This window comes from Astatotilapia calliptera, chromosome 18 (genome assembly GCF_900246225.1).
Source record: "Astatotilapia calliptera chromosome 18, fAstCal1.2, whole genome shotgun sequence".
Taxonomy (NCBI): Eukaryota; Metazoa; Chordata; class Actinopteri; order Cichliformes; family Cichlidae; genus Astatotilapia; species Astatotilapia calliptera.
In genome coordinates this window covers 10998871-11014451 of record NC_039319.1, presented here as the reverse complement: position 1 = coordinate 11014451, position 15581 = coordinate 10998871, and the positions used below count along the sequence as shown (strand labels likewise).

Genomic DNA, 15581 nt, shown 5'->3' with positions numbered 1-15581 from the left:
CATTGGCCCATGCTGGAGCTATTCATACTCTTTTCACATTCTTTTGCTTTCAGGAAACGTCTAAAATAACAGCTCCACCCCACAGCTTCATTTGCATTTAGTGCCTCCACTTCTGTATCTCCTCTATCATTAATATAAGCTCTTTTCTTTCAGGTTAAAATTTAGGAAATGAGGGAATTCTCCTTATTTGCCGCTTTTTTTCTTCTTTTTTTCCATAACTCCATAAAGTACAGTCTTTAAGGATAGATGCTACTGAGACTGTCGGGCTGTAGTATCTCTAGGGCATGTACTGTCTTCTATAATTAGTTTGCACTGGGATGTAGTGATGCTCTACGTGCTGCTGTTTAGACCTCATCCAAAGCACAAGGGGCGGGCCCAGAGACAACTTTCCCAACTGGTGATTTGATGAAGGAAGGATTTTCCAGTGTCAGTATCTCAGAGCCGGTTCAGGTTCAGTGTTGCGGCGTTAGTCCAGCCTCCTCACGGTGCACAACTCTCAGGGAACGGAGTGGCTTGCGCTTTTTTCATGAAAGCCCTTTGCCACCAGTGCGAGAGCTGGGCTAAAGGGGAATCGGATCTGAAGGGCCCAGTCTGGCTGTAAGAAGCATCCTTGTACTTTCCCACATGGCGCTGTAGTATAAGCACATTTTTGTGGACTGTCGACGGGATCAAATTGTAAAGAAAGTCGCCCGTTTTCCGTATAGCTGGGGGCGCTCACCATGGAGATGCAAAGATGGACCACCAGGTGGAAAACGAAAAGGTGGCTATGGGATTCAACGCTAATCGTTACGGTCACAGTTATTTTAATTCTCCAGGCTGCCAATGTTAGAGCAGGTAAGATGCTATTCCTATACATCTCAGTCACTGTGCCGGGTCTAGGGCATCCCTGACAGTTTGAAAGCGCCTCATGCTGGCAGGCAGCCCAGATGCCAGTAGGCTTAGTCGGTAGCTATAAACGGTCTCAGCTTTCATTTCAATTAATGCCCGGTGTCCCGGGCGCCATCACTTAAACTCACCTTAACTCAGTTTATATACATTTTTAGTTGCCAAGTAAACATTTTCAATCTCGTTGCCTGTTTTGTTATTTGTTTGTTTTTGTCAACGATATTATTTAAAAAACGTAAATACATTTATCAGAAGTATCATAAGAATTCCAAAGATTCTTCTTTTCATAAATGCTGACACCAAAATGAAGCTGTATCATGTGACTTTCCAACATATTCAAGATTTCAGAATCTTTAAGGTGGTCTTCCCGGTCACATGTGTCTGAACTTTGTATAATTATCTAAAGCTACATATAGAGAGTTATATAGTTTTGAAACGACTTTAAAGTCATCTAAAGCTATATATCATTCAAGAGCGCAAGTGCTATAGAGTTGATTCTTGGCACACATAGGCGAAGATGTCCCTTTCCTCTGAGTATGTGAGTGAGTGATGGATGCCATCCAGGTGTGGTCAGAGAGGGCTCTTAAATCCTTCTTCAGACAAAATAAACTGCAGGTTTTACGCAGAAATTTTACGCTCGACTTTAGGTAGTAATGACCAGGAGCCCACGGATAATGCTTTAAGTTTTTACAGCATAAATATGTAGCAAGAGTCCAATGCTTTAATCAAATCCACAAAATGGTTTAAATGTGGTGGAAAACTTTGGTTCTTTTGATTGAAAAGTTGTAGCCTACCATGTTTATTTCACAGTCTGACAGCTGTCAACGGAGTTTACAGTAGCACAGTATAATTTTAAACATATAGGTTTTGTGATGGGTTTTGTAAGTTTATATAATAACTGGGCACGAGACTGTGGAAATCTGGGAGGGAGACTCATATTCTGGCCTGAAGGATCACCATCTTTCCACATTATCTGGGCTCCTAGTCCAAGGAGGGGGGAAAAGAAGAGGGAGGGGAGGGAGGTGGAAAAAAGAAAGGAGTATTTTTCTTTGTTTTGAAAATACATATGTGGGTCATAAAAACGATGAAATTGAAGATCAAATGAAATCACATAGGTATTCATAGTGAACTGTGGCTTTTGCCAAGATAAATTTGTGTGTGTTTCAGAACTATGCATCTGTTTGGGTAGACTTATTTAAACACTTGTATTATTTTGATACCAGATATGTGATTATTGATCCTTTCAGATGGCGACAGAAAATAAAAATGTGTCTTAAGTGGCTATGCTAATCAGAAGATGATATATTGTAACACGTAATTTTGGCTAATTTATGCTAACTGGACAAGCCCACCACTGTCTAAATCCATCATCATTCATCATTGTTTTTTGTGTACTGTGATACACAACAAAGTGATTCAGCAGAGGGAAAATTGCAGAGAAGCAAAATGAAAAGATTATGAAAGCAAATATCTAAGTGGCACAGCTTTCGCACTGCCCATCTTCCTTCATTCTGACAGATATTTAAACTTACCATAATTGCATGATGTGCTAGCAAACATTTACAGGGTTTCCAGTGTACACTAATTGCTGCCTATGCTGCCAACTCTCAGTAGATGGCAGCGACACGAAAAAGACCGACAAGTCATCCCAAGATGCCGCTGCATGACCACAGAGCCACAAAAGACATTAAGTCAGAATGTCACAGATTAAGTTAATCACAAGTCTAAACTTAAACATCAAAATGTATTGCTCTGAGAAGTGTTGGGATGAGGAGAGTTGGACATTTTGCCAAAAAAAATGTATTTCATAGTGTTAGAGTCTGCTGGTTAAAATGCTTTAATGAATGTAACAGAGGTTTTTCATGTTACTGCACGCTTTATTGCCTGAGGAAGAATCACCAAAGTTTGTCATGTTAGTAGATCGTTAACATGGCAGATAGTATATCACAGGTCCCAGACAGCAAATAAGAAGATCTGTCATTAAAAATCATAGAGACCGACAAATTACCCCTCAGACTAGACTGTGGAGAGTCTGAAACTGCGTTGGTACCTTTAGCACGAGAGAACTGTCTTCTCTCTCTTGTGGTTTTACATCCTTATCATTAGAATATGGTTTATTTCTTTTTAGGGTGGAAAGATGGGAATCTTTTTTCAGTATACGCTATGTTGGCTCGACCTCCTTGGCAGGATGAAGCTGTGCCCACTCATTTGGGATCTTTAATGGTTTTGGGATATTGCCTGTTTTTCAGGGCTTCTGTGAAAGAATGGTTGTGGAAGGAAAGGAGCTGAAAAGTTTGGGGGAGGACAGGGGGGTGATGGGATGCTGGTGGGTGGGTCTGTGGGGGGTTCCTGGCCAATTCAGCACATCTGGAATATATGAGGCCTTGAGGTATGCAGTAATGCAGAAAGGCATTCTGAAACTCACAAAGAGACCTTTAGTCCAAGCTTGACTTTTTTCAAGAACCAGTAGCTCTGTACTTGGGACAATACTCAGAAGAGCCACAGACTGTATTGCTTTTTATGAGGCATTTTTTGTGAGGTTTAAAACCTGGCAGTCAGTTCCTCTCTTTTTTTTTTTTAAGTCTGTCTGTGTTTGAGTCAGAAGTCGCTCCGTCTGTTAAACAGCTTTTTGTGCAGTGTCAGCAAAAAAAAAAAAAAGCCTTAAAAAATAGATTCTTAGTAGAGCAGCTTGCCTAACACATGCTCAACAAATGAAATTCAAGAATTGTGCACTGTGGCACCAGATTATCTGGAGCAATATCAGCATAAATGCCTCGAGGAGCAGATCTGGAAAGCTTCGCGTGATCTAAAATTTCAGACCCGACCCCTGAGCATGAGCGGGTTGATTCTCCACTCAAGTTGTTATTTTTCTGGTCACGGGAGAAGTAGCTACAGGGATGGGGCCTTCTCACTTTAGTCTCGTGTATGTTTTAGTTAGGGGGGGGGGCTACAGGGAGTGGTGCCAGTATAAAAAGCCATAATGGTTTCAGCATGTCAACTTATAGCACCACCCATTAGACCTTTTCTTGGTTCCTAAAAGTGAACAGGAGCTGCTACATCAGCACTTCCTGTCTTTTTGTGCCACATGACTAAAAAAATGGAAAATGTACAGCTGAATATTTATATATTAATTCCTTCAGCATTATGTTTTTATGTTTTGAGAAAAGACACAATCTAAAGGTATGGTGAAAGGCCAATTCAAATTAGGCTGTGGTTTGCCTAAAAAAAACCCCCCAAAAAACCCCCAAATGGTTGTTTTTATGAAACTTTACATTAAAGTTATTGAAATATGATGTATGTGCGATTTTGATCTTTACTTCATATGTTTTAACCAAATTTCCCTCCCATGTCATAGAGTTTAGCTGAGTAGTGTAAGTTCAATGAGGAGACTTTCGGCACTGTAAACTTCATGAAAGGCTTTTGTCTGATCCCCTTTAATAATTTTCCCACAAAGTTTTCTTGCCAGTATCAAACACATTAATCTAGGCTTTTTTCCTGGCAAGGGAGAGTTCCCTTTAAGCCTATTATCTCCCTTTCTTTAAAGTCCTTCTGGTCCCTGTGAGATTTTAAGCTGACCATTCAGACATTGTTTATCATTACTGGGCCTTTGAAGACTCATTCACTCACTCATCCTTGACTCATTCAAAAGACAAATGTGTTGTGTGATATCTGGACACAGTTGTCCTGGTTTTTATTTCTGTGGTTTCTGTAGCTGTTAAAGGAAAGTATATACTTGGTTTGTAATGGCGGTTGAACTGCGCTGAACCCAAGTTTAAAGGAGACCTATTTTGCTTATTTCAACCTATGCGCTTTTATTCATAGAGTCTACCAACTATCATTGCATGATTCACAATTTGCTTAATTTATTCAGTATCTGAAACAATCTGTTTGAGCTCCCTTATACTTCCTTAGACCAGCTCTTCTTCGTCTGATTGGTTGGCCCTTCCAAGGTGTGTTCAGCAGAAGTTTGGGGCATCTGTGCTAACAGCAAAAAACTGTGCACCTGAAATGACCATATTAGGCAAATCTGCCCAGAGTAGAAAGAAACCCGTATGAAATGGAGCTCCTGGAAGGTTGTGCTTTTGGCTCATAGGGATTACTTGCAAATACCTCATTGTAACACCCACTATAACAATACACACAAGACCGAAAATAAGCAAAAGCACGATAGTCCCCATTGAAAATTAAATATCCACTTTTAATGTTTCATTAAGATTTGGTTAAAAACATGTTTCTCGCCAATACTGCAGAACATTTGTAGCGCTCAAGTTTTAATTTGTCTCAGTAAACTAACATTTACTATGCAGAGATTATATAACATTTGGTGTGCGTCATTAAAAAAGCTAAATTATGGGAAGTGTTTGATATTTAAATTTTTGTGAAATGCTTGTATATTATTAGCAACTAAAATTTCAAACGTAGCGCTAACAAACAAAAATCAATCATAGCTTTATTATTGACTTCTTATATAAAGCCAGGCTATGTAACTTTTGAAAGAAAACGACATATTTAGGACTGAAACATTAAAGCTGTTCCACTACTTTCGGGGGTTTTGTTGTTGCTGGTATGGTATTACCAGTAGCTTGTGGTAGCTCATATTTATGTTAGCTAATATTACCTTCAAATAGCTTCTGTGTAACTGGTTTGCACCTGCATTTGAAATTTGAGCTGTCCATTACTAGCACAAGATTGATGAAGTCAGGGTGTGATGGTAAGGGTAATATTAGCTTTTTGTAGATACGACTTAAGTTTTGTGTGTCAGTCTAAAATACACTATGTAAGCCAGCCTTAAAAACACATATCGTTGTTTTAATACGGTCAGAAAGTAATGTTGCAGTATTGAATGTCTGTAAAATGAATAGACTGCATTGGTGATTGCTGATAGGCCTACACATTTCTTCCATTTACTTTCCCATGCAAGACAGCACTCATAATTATCTTTGAATGCTGACTTATTCTTACTGTATATTTTTCAGCAAATGCAGCCTCGGGCAGATATGCATTAATCAACAAATTACGTTCTTCTGGACGTCAACCCTTCCGTATATACACAAACCTTAAAGATAGACTATTAGGCTACCTAAATCCCCTGTAATTACAGTGTAACTAATGATGTGCCTCAAGATAGGGTTTTAAGAAGAAAAACTGTTTGAGAAGGAGACATGCAAAAAAAAGACTAGGTTGGAGTAAGCGTTTGATAATTGGAGGAGAGAGAGCAAATGGGAAATAGTTTTTATAGCTGTTCTGTGCAGTTTCACCTCTGACTTTCAGATCCATTGATAGAAAAGAGCTTAGTAGTGTTAAGAAGCTTGTAAAGCTACCCCTTGCTGTGTTCTCCTTATTCCAAAGACCCTGTGATCAGCAGCAATGATTTTTATCATCCCATAGATGCTGTGGCTTTTAGCTGTGGGGGTAACCGGGGAGGTAAGGAGGGGGGCAATTATGTCTGCTGGTTCCTAACATTTTTATTGCTCCTCTGCCAAGGCAGCTCATAAAGCAACAACTGGTTGAACTGACAGGTTTGGCCAAGAAAAAGCTTGAAAAAGCAAGGGGTGTAATGAGTGTAAATGCTGATTTATCATCAAAATGCCAAGTTGGATTAGACTTTCTGTTAACTATGCTTATAGTGTACTGTAAAGTTACATGCAACATAGACACTAAAAACATAATAAAATAAAAATTAAATTAATCAATAAATCAGCTCAGCTTTCATTTTGTTCAACTGGTATTTTATTTAACTACTTATATTTACATAGCAGCAGCACTTAGTATAGGTTTAGCAATTGGCGATATGGTCATTCAGACTGAGGACTCACTTATTCACTCAACTTTTAAGAGTTGCAACTTTGTAACAGTATCTCATTTACAGGGCTTCTCATCATGGAAGTAGTTTTATTTACAACTACTAAAATTTACAACTGTACATGAAAATCTGACATAAATTTTGAGTCTTAATAAAGTAATGATTTTATTTTTTGTGGTGGCAAAAATTGTGTTTTAGTGCATTACTAATTGTTGTATAAGAAAAATTGTTGATGATTTTTATCAATTCATTGTTCTCTCTCTCTACAGCTGAACCCGTGGATGTACTGAAGGTGCTGGACTTTCAGAGCTCTCCTGAAGGAATAAGGAAAACAGCAGGCTTCTGCACAGTGCGGAGAGGATCCAAATCCGACGTAGCTTATCGAGTGGGAAAAAGGACTCAGCTCAGTGCTCCGACTAAGCAGCTTTTCCCAGGTAAACTCCTCACTTCTCAGTATTTACACTGGAACTGAAACAGTAGTACAATAGTAGGTCTTCCATAAAGCAGATAAACAAACAAACACTCCCAATTTTAAATGCTAGAGACCATAGAATGATTATAAAATGAGTCTTGAGGATTACACAAGTTGTTGAGAACTTTATTTATTGATCACATATGTTTGTGGTAGTGTGGAATATGCACTTTAATTTGACTGTTTTTACATAATTTGACCAGTTCATTTCAGATATTAGTAATGGAAATTGCCATCATGTTGCATAAAAACTTAAGCACTTAAAATAGCCTTCCTGTAAGATAAGCTACAACTAACATTGTACAACAATACTAGAAACTTTGTGAGGCTTTCTAGACAACTGCTAATATATCCATTGTAAAATTATTGCAATTGAAGGCATCAGGTGATGTAAAGTGTAATGTTAATGTTAAGTAAGGTTGAGTAAGTAAGGTTGATTTAAAAAGTTTTGGTGCTTTTAGGTCAAAGACATTGTAATTCTGACTCAATTTGGGGGTGAAACGTTGCCAAATTAGCAGTTTTTAGAATTCATCCAACGTGGAAAATAAATGAATGTATTATGGAACTTCATCCAATGCTGGCATAGAGATTTTAGCTGAGAAAAAAGTGTTAGGGTGGCAGATATCGGTGAAGCTATGGTGCTTGCATGGCTGCTCAAGCCAATTGTTGTTTGGATTAAAGTATGATGATTAAGTTTTATTTTCTTGAACCACTGAATAATAAAGTTTTAAAAAAGAGTTAAAGATGATTGTATTTCACAAAAAATAACAAAGAATGATTTGATAAATGACTCATAAAATCCTTTAGTGTTAAAGTCTGTCATTTAAAATCCAGTGCAGACTTTCCAGAATCATTTTCTAGAGGATGCCAATGAATTTCAGTTTGCTCCAAGAACCCATAGGGGATGGTAATCTACAATGGTGCGTGTAAACACATGGCTAAAGTAAGCGGAGCAGCACCAGATTTTTGTTATTTGATATTTTGGTAAAACTGACAAATCTGTTACAAAAAAAACAACAAAAGCATGTCTATTGTTTTGTACACTGATCTTGTCCAACAAAGTGTCTTTCCTCAAGTTTAATTGCTGGCAGATGTGGATGCTCAGTCTGTGGTTAAGGTAGTGAAATTTAGAAGGGTTTTTCATATTGTACTGTATGTGCATTTGGAGTGTGTTGCCCTTCTGTTTTTGAGAGGCCACATTTATTTTATTAGGCTGTTTTTGAGAACTTAATCCATATTTATTTTATTAGGAAGTAGATTTTAAACAAAACTCGGCAAATCCCAATTTCAGTAATCAATTGCAGAGAACAAAACCTATTATCTACTAACAGAAGCAAATTTGCCAAATGTCAAATTTTTAGTTGATTTTTTAAGTCTGAAATATTAGAAAATCATGGTGTTCCTGTAAAACATAGGGCAACCTATGGGAGAGAGAAGACAAAATGTATTCACATGCAGGAGTGACCTTTAAAAGTATGGAGAGTGATAAGGGGAAGCGGAAATGCTCAGTGTATCATAGGAAGTTCCCCAGCAGCCTGAGCTTATAGCAGCAAAACTAATATGTGTGTTCTAGTTTCCCCATCTGCAGGTTTGCTAGGCCTCTCTTGGGTCTGAGTGTCATAAATGTTGTCATCAGTTGGTGAACAGGAAGCTCTAAGCAGACATCCATGTGCCTGCCACTTTTTGTAACCATGTGGACTTGTTCAAAGAGACTTTACAATGCACCAACCTACACCCTGTCACAGGGAAGTGAAAGGAGTCAGATAGGAATGAATCTGGGCTAGGGCCACAGTGTCTGTTTCCACAATAGAGTATCTTCAATGAAGGGATCGTTCACCTGATTTAGACCTAACTATATCCTTTATCAAAAAGCAAAATTTAAACTGACTTTCAGAAGTAGAAAGGAAGTCTGTTTTTCAAACCCAAACTGGAAGCTTGGTGCAGGAGAACCATATGTTGAAGCATCTGCCTCCCAATCTACCTTTTGCAAGCTTGAGGAACCACAAGTAGAGCTGCACACTGAGACCTCTGGTTTTAACAGGGAGGCAGTGAGGAGAAGCTAATCTGGAAAAAAAATATGAGATCTCTTTCTAGTCCCCCAAATTATAATATACCACTGCTGCTTGCATGGCTGCTCAAACAAATCATGCCTCCCTTTGCGGCCTGTTATTCATTTACTACTAGGGCAAAGTTTAGAAATGGTCCCCAGTTGCTTACTTACTCAAAATGGACTTCCAGCAAAGTGAGAGAAATTTATTAAGGATTCATTGCTGTGAAATGAAATGTCCCAGTCAGTGCAGTGTGTGTTACTCTTTTTGAATCTGGCTACATTTCAAAGAGCAAAAAGAAAGACTAAAATGCAGTAATTGAAGGAATTAGAAAATAAGCCTGTGTAATTTTTGGCTTAACTGGACAGCATGCTCATGTTCACTAATGGAAACTTGAGTAATATAAGTGAGCCTGAGAGGTGAGGTGTTGGAGGTGTCATGAAGTAAAGTGTCAAAATGTCCTCAGTCAGAATAATTGGACTTTTATTTGGCTAGTATTAGTTATTTTTTCATTGAACCAAACTATTATGTTCACAAAAATATGACATTTGTTTGAGTTGCTGTATTTATAGCCCTTATAAAGTTAATACGGCTGCATCACCACTACCAAGGCCTTTCAGGACATGCCAAGGTTTCGTTTAACTTCCCCAGTAAAACGGACTCGCGTCCAGTAGTCTAGACTTTGTGGGTTAATCTGAGGAGAGAAAGTTGGAGCAAAAGCAGTTCTCTCTACTAATTACAATACAATTGCCCTAGTTATAACATCAGAAGAAGGTTTGTAAGACAGGGCACAAGGTAAAAGGAAGTCTCCAATAGCACAAATGCTTCTTAAGGGAGGACAGTTTGAAAGTTTTTAATTATTACAAGCAAAATACACACTCTGTGCCCGTGAGCAAGTAAAAACGCTGACATGTTTGTTAATTTATCATGTCCTTCTGTTTATGTTCATTATATCATTGTACACAGTGAGATGGCAAAAAGAAGTGTTGATAAACACCAAACAAATGAAATAATAAAGTTCCCATAAGAGATATTTTTTATTAAACTATTAAATCTATCTTGGTTCTGCTATGTAGCTTTCATGTCTGCTGTTTTATCATTACATTGCTCTTAATCAGAATATTGGTGTAAAACATGTTCATTTCAGCAATTTTAGGACTATATAAACTCTATATTCATCTTTACTAATGTGACAGCCCAATATTTCTCTTACGTGTTCCACCTTTAGGGGGGGTATTCCCAGAGGATTTCTCTATAGTGTTTACCATCAAGCCCAAGGCTGGTCTCCAGTCCTTCCTGCTTTCTGTGTACAACCAGCAAGGCGTGCAGCAGCTTGGAGTAGAGGTGGGCCGTTCCCCTATCTTCCAATATGAGGACCAGCATGGCAAGCCTGTCCCAGACGAGTACCCTTTGTTCCGTTCCGTCAAACTTTCTGATGGCAAGTAAGTGACGGAGCGCTTTAACACACTAGAAGAGAAAATGTAGATGAAAGACTTTTGTGTCCCCTAAATAGTACATTTTCTATGCCACGTGCAGTTATCCCATTATCTCAGCAATATCTCAAAATCTGGAGTTTGTTTGTTATGGAAATTGTGAGGTTAGCTCACAAGCAGTACATTTAGGGTAATTTTTTTCTATTTTAAAAGATTCAGGTTATATTTTGTGCTAAGCAGAACCGCTCTGTTAGTATTTTCTCAGGCACTCAGTGCATACTTAACTCTTCCAGCCTGGTAAACTGACACGCAGCTCTGCACATTTATTATCATCATATGTTGTTCAGTCATTAACACCATATGGAACAACTCAGACAGTAATGGCAAATAAATTGCTGGCAACAATTTAATGACAGCCTTTCTAAATTATTTACAGCTACACTGCTATACACTGATATGCAGTAAAGGACAGGATTCTCATAGCTGTCCAATGAAGCTGAAACAAATCATTGTTAAAAGTTGCCAGCAATCTTTCATATAAATGCCAACAGAAATGCCTTGCAGCGATTTCATGAGTTGTTCTTTGTTGGTGATAAATAGTGAAAATATACAGCTCAATCAATGTGGATCCATTCATAGGACTAGTCCAACTAGTTTGAAAATACTCACATGCTCTTCTGGCAAAAACTGAAGAATACTTTCATAGTTAACAAAAAAACAACTTTTGCATGTACTTCTTGGAAATTTATGCATAGCTCTCCAGATGCCACAGGGCAAATAGCACTGTGCCAGTGCAAGCTGGTACATTGATGCCAGGCTAGCTGTTTTATCCTTCTACACATTAGACTAAGTTAAGCTAAGCTACATACGCTCATTGGCCACTTTGTTCAGTGGACCAGCTCAACTGCTTTTGAACTTCAGCTAATCCTGATAAGCTGTTGAAGTTTAAAATAAGCATAAGAATGGAGAAAAAAGGCAATTTAAGTGACTTTGAGTGTGGTTGTAGGTACCAGGTGGGCTGGTTTGAATATTTTAGCAACTGTTGATCTAGTGGTATTTCCCTATATACAATAATCTATAGGGTTTACAGAGAATGGCCTTTGATCTGATTGGAAGCAGCAGCATCATTTACAAGTGTTGTTGCTGACCATGAGTATCCCTTTATGATCAATGTGTATGCATCTTCCGATGGCTGCTTCTAGCAGGATAGTGTGTCACATCACAAAGTTCAAATAATCTCAAATGATTTCTTGAACAAGTGAATAAGTTCACTGTACTGACCTAAAGATCTTAGTCCGATAGAGCATGTTTGGGATGTAGTGAAATGTGAGATACATATGATGGATGCTGTCCTAGCAATATGGACCAAAATCTCTGTTTTCAGTACCTTGTCAAATTTGTGCCTCAAAAGAATTAAGGCAGTTTTGAAGGCAAACGGAGGTCTAAACCAGTACTAGCTTGATCTAGCTAATAAGTCCTGTGACTGTATTTACCAGTATAATCATATAGAGCTTCATATCCAACTCCAGATGTGATAGCAAATACTGGTAAGCGTTTCCACTTCCTAAACTAAATGTTAACTATTCCCTTAGCCGTGGACTGAAGCAGTTTTCCTAAAACTCAGAGGGTCATTGTTGTATTTCTGATGTCCTTCTTTGTTAAACAGATGGCATCGTGTAGCTATCAGTGTGGAGAAGAAGAGCGTTACCATCATTGTGGACTGTAAGAAAAAGGTGACAAGACCACTCGCCAGAAGTGACCATGCCATTATCAGCACAGAGGGCATCACAGTCTTTGGCACCCGAATCCTAGATGAAGAGGTCTTTGAGGTATGACGGCCATATTGAATATCTTCTCACCTGAAGTATTTTCTCTGTGTGGTTGGTGGTGTTTATGTTGTGAAATTATTTTAAAGACCGTTGTCAAATTTGGGACTAATTTGTTTTACAGCAAGCTAGGTGATAAGACAAGAGAAACTTATACCATGTGGTGTGTGAATAGCTGCAAGCCTGTTGCAGTCATATTGTTGCTTTATTGCTTTCCTAGGCTGCATCTGGGCAGAAGACTTGAATACAGTTTTTTTTAGAGTATGATCATTTTTATGGAGTTATGGGTGTACAAAGTTTGCAAAGATTCAGTGCTATACAGGTAAAAACCTGCTTACACATAATTGCAATAGGAATGTCTTACATATGTGTAATGCAGACATTCACCAATAGATTGCATTCATTAAGCCTTGAAACTATTACAGAAAACTGACCTAGATGCCAACAATTTCTCTTTTCTGTTTAAGCTTAATTGCACGCACATTGTGAGTATTATTCTCAATGATTTCCATTTAACACTGTGACAATTGTAGTTTGTAATACTTAGAGTCCAAAAGCTTTAAGGCCAGACATTTTATTTGCCTTTCATTCTGTGTGCATATATATAATAGGGAATTTTATTGGCCAGAACAACAATATTGGCTTTGTATACTTGGCAAGAGCCATAGGCAATGTTATTATGAAGGCTACTTGCACAGTGTGCTACTCAATGTGTTTTTTTTTTTCTCTCAGCACTAATTTGGATATTTAACTACAAAGGAAATAAAGGGGTCTGTTCGATGTCGACTGCCTAAACTATATTATGTTTTTTTATGAATTAATTGTGTCACAATTGATCAGTAACTGTGAGAAGCAGAATCAAAATTAAGAGGACAGTGATAAAATGGTTCTGGGAACTGGTAACTTTGTGCTCAGCAGCAGATCTGAAATAAATGATGGCATGAAACGCATTAGGCTTGCTTGGAGGCTAGCTGAATGTAGAATGCTTGCTAAGTTCGGCAGTCAGCAAAAAGTTTGCTTCTAGGTCAGAGATGCCTTTCCACAGTGAAACCACTTGAAATTGTGATGTTGCTTCTCTTCACTTATATGTTTTTTTCCCCATGTCGATTTACAGCTTTATTTTTATGCATATGTCATTAACTATAATGAAATAAATTAGTTTTAGGTCATAATGAATGAATGAATTCCAAAGTGATTTCTGGTTAATATAATTAAGGTGAATAAGATTAAAGGGGATAAAGTGAAAACTTACCACAGTCATTCTTTTCTGTTTATAAGTCTGATTTAATAGTTCTCATTTGGCTTGCGTGAGTGTTCTTTGTTTCAAAATACAATAAGCTAAATGATATTAAATTACAGAGCAATGTAGGATGCGCTCTTTGTAAGACCTAGAAAGAAGAAAATGATTCCTTGTGTTCCAAGACGTTTTTTATGATTTGCAAGGTGTTTTTGATCAGTGCATCACACAGTAAGCTCCAGCTAGAATTGTATCTTAAGCTGTAATTATTTCCACTTCAAGTGTAATAACACAAGACGTGTTGATTTTAAAATTGCTACTTGTGGGCAAGCTGCACTGTTTTTGGAAAAAATTCTTACTGGCCACAAAGTTGTTTGTTAGCATATTCTTATAGATAAAAGCGTGTTTGAAAGTATATGAAAGCCATGTGCTATGTTTAGAGTTTGCTCATTAAGTTATGCATTGGGATTCTTTGTAAATTTACAGCTGTTATAGGCATATCACAGAATACCTTGTAGGCTGCGGAAACTTTCCGGACTATCTCGATAAATGTATTGTGAAAATTTGAAACAGCTTTGCAATCAGCAGACCAGTTCTTTCATAGTCTTTTATATATAAAATGTACTCATGTTAAAAATTTGTGGAGGTACACCAAAAATGATGTTTTCACTCTAAAATGTTGAATTCATTTCAGTTGGATTTCTATCTGACTTGATTACATAGCTGGTGGAGAAGACATTGTGTTTTTTAAAAAATGCTTTCAGTCTAAGAGGTGCCTGATAACATTCATGCCTGTATACTGAATACAGAGCTATGAATCATTCACCTTAGTGTAGCGTGACGGCTGGGAGTAAGAGTTACGCCTGACTTGCTTTGAAGTTTTAAAGGATGCCTACCAAATCCTCTAAAGCTTCAGATATAGATAAATTCATTAATTAACTTTCTCGAAGTTGCTCCACGTGTTTTAAATAGATCATTTGTTCATAAAGAAACAGAATGTAATTTGTTTCCATTTATTTAAAGTTCTATTAAGCTATGGTGTCCACGTTTTGGTCTCACACTCACAAAAAGTGGACACCATAGACTTAGTTTACTTAGTTTACCTGCAGCAAACCTTCAGATAGGTTAACAGATTTGATAATGTGCAATTCTAAGAAACAATCTTCTTAGACTGAACAGTCTTCTTCAATCTAAAATACTAATTGTGGCTGGTGAGCAAAAAAAGCTTGTGTTTATGTGTAATTACACTATGATGCTTTCTCATTCCAGTTGCTGTGAGTAGGTTACCTTACTGCAGTAGATTGCATAAGCAGGTGTCAAAGCTGGAAGCGCACCGAAGAGTGAACGCTAGGGGAAAATATGATCAGTGTGTGCTTAGTCTTGGCTAGGATTGCACAGCTGTTTAAGAGATATGCTCACTGACCGGGTCTCCAAATGCCTTTCCCCCCCTCTTTCTTCTTTGAAATAAAAGCCACAAGATATTCAAAGTAAAATCATCTCCTCTTCTTGTTTTTACGCAAATCGACTTTTCAGACTTTAAAGGATTCTTTGTTTGTGCCAGATGTCTGTCTCTGTGTTTACGTTTGTGTTGTTTTGTGCGAAAAAGTGTGAGCGTCCATGTGTGTATGTCGGAGAGAGAGAGGCGGAGATGGTTTGTGTATGTGTCTGTCATTGCTGCACAGGGACAGTGTTTCATTCCAAAACACTGTCCCTCAAGCAGGACAGTCCTTGGCAGGGGAATATAACAAGAGTCTGATGTGCTCTTAGCCTTAAAGTGAATCATTGTTTATGATTGGCTTGAGAGAAGTTAAGCGCTGTGAGTGTTTCTCATCTGCCTCAGTCATTTTCACCCTCTAATATCTGTCACAAAATGTTTT

General features: G+C 37.9%; 1 protein-coding gene across 1 annotated transcript in view; it reads left to right on the top strand.

The window, feature by feature from the left end:
• The first annotated feature begins 342 nt into the window (after positions 1 to 342).
• The window catches only part of col11a1b (collagen, type XI, alpha 1b), a 79999-nt gene continuing 64760 nt past the window's right edge, over positions 343 to 15581 (top strand). Inside the window, exons 1-4 of the mRNA XM_026148756.1 lie at positions 343 to 834; positions 6958 to 7122; positions 10437 to 10650; positions 12308 to 12470. Coding sequence (XP_026004541.1) covers positions 720 to 834; positions 6958 to 7122; positions 10437 to 10650; positions 12308 to 12470 — 657 coding nt within the window. The 5' untranslated portion in view covers positions 343 to 719. The remainder of the gene's footprint in view (positions 835 to 6957; positions 7123 to 10436; positions 10651 to 12307; positions 12471 to 15581) is intronic.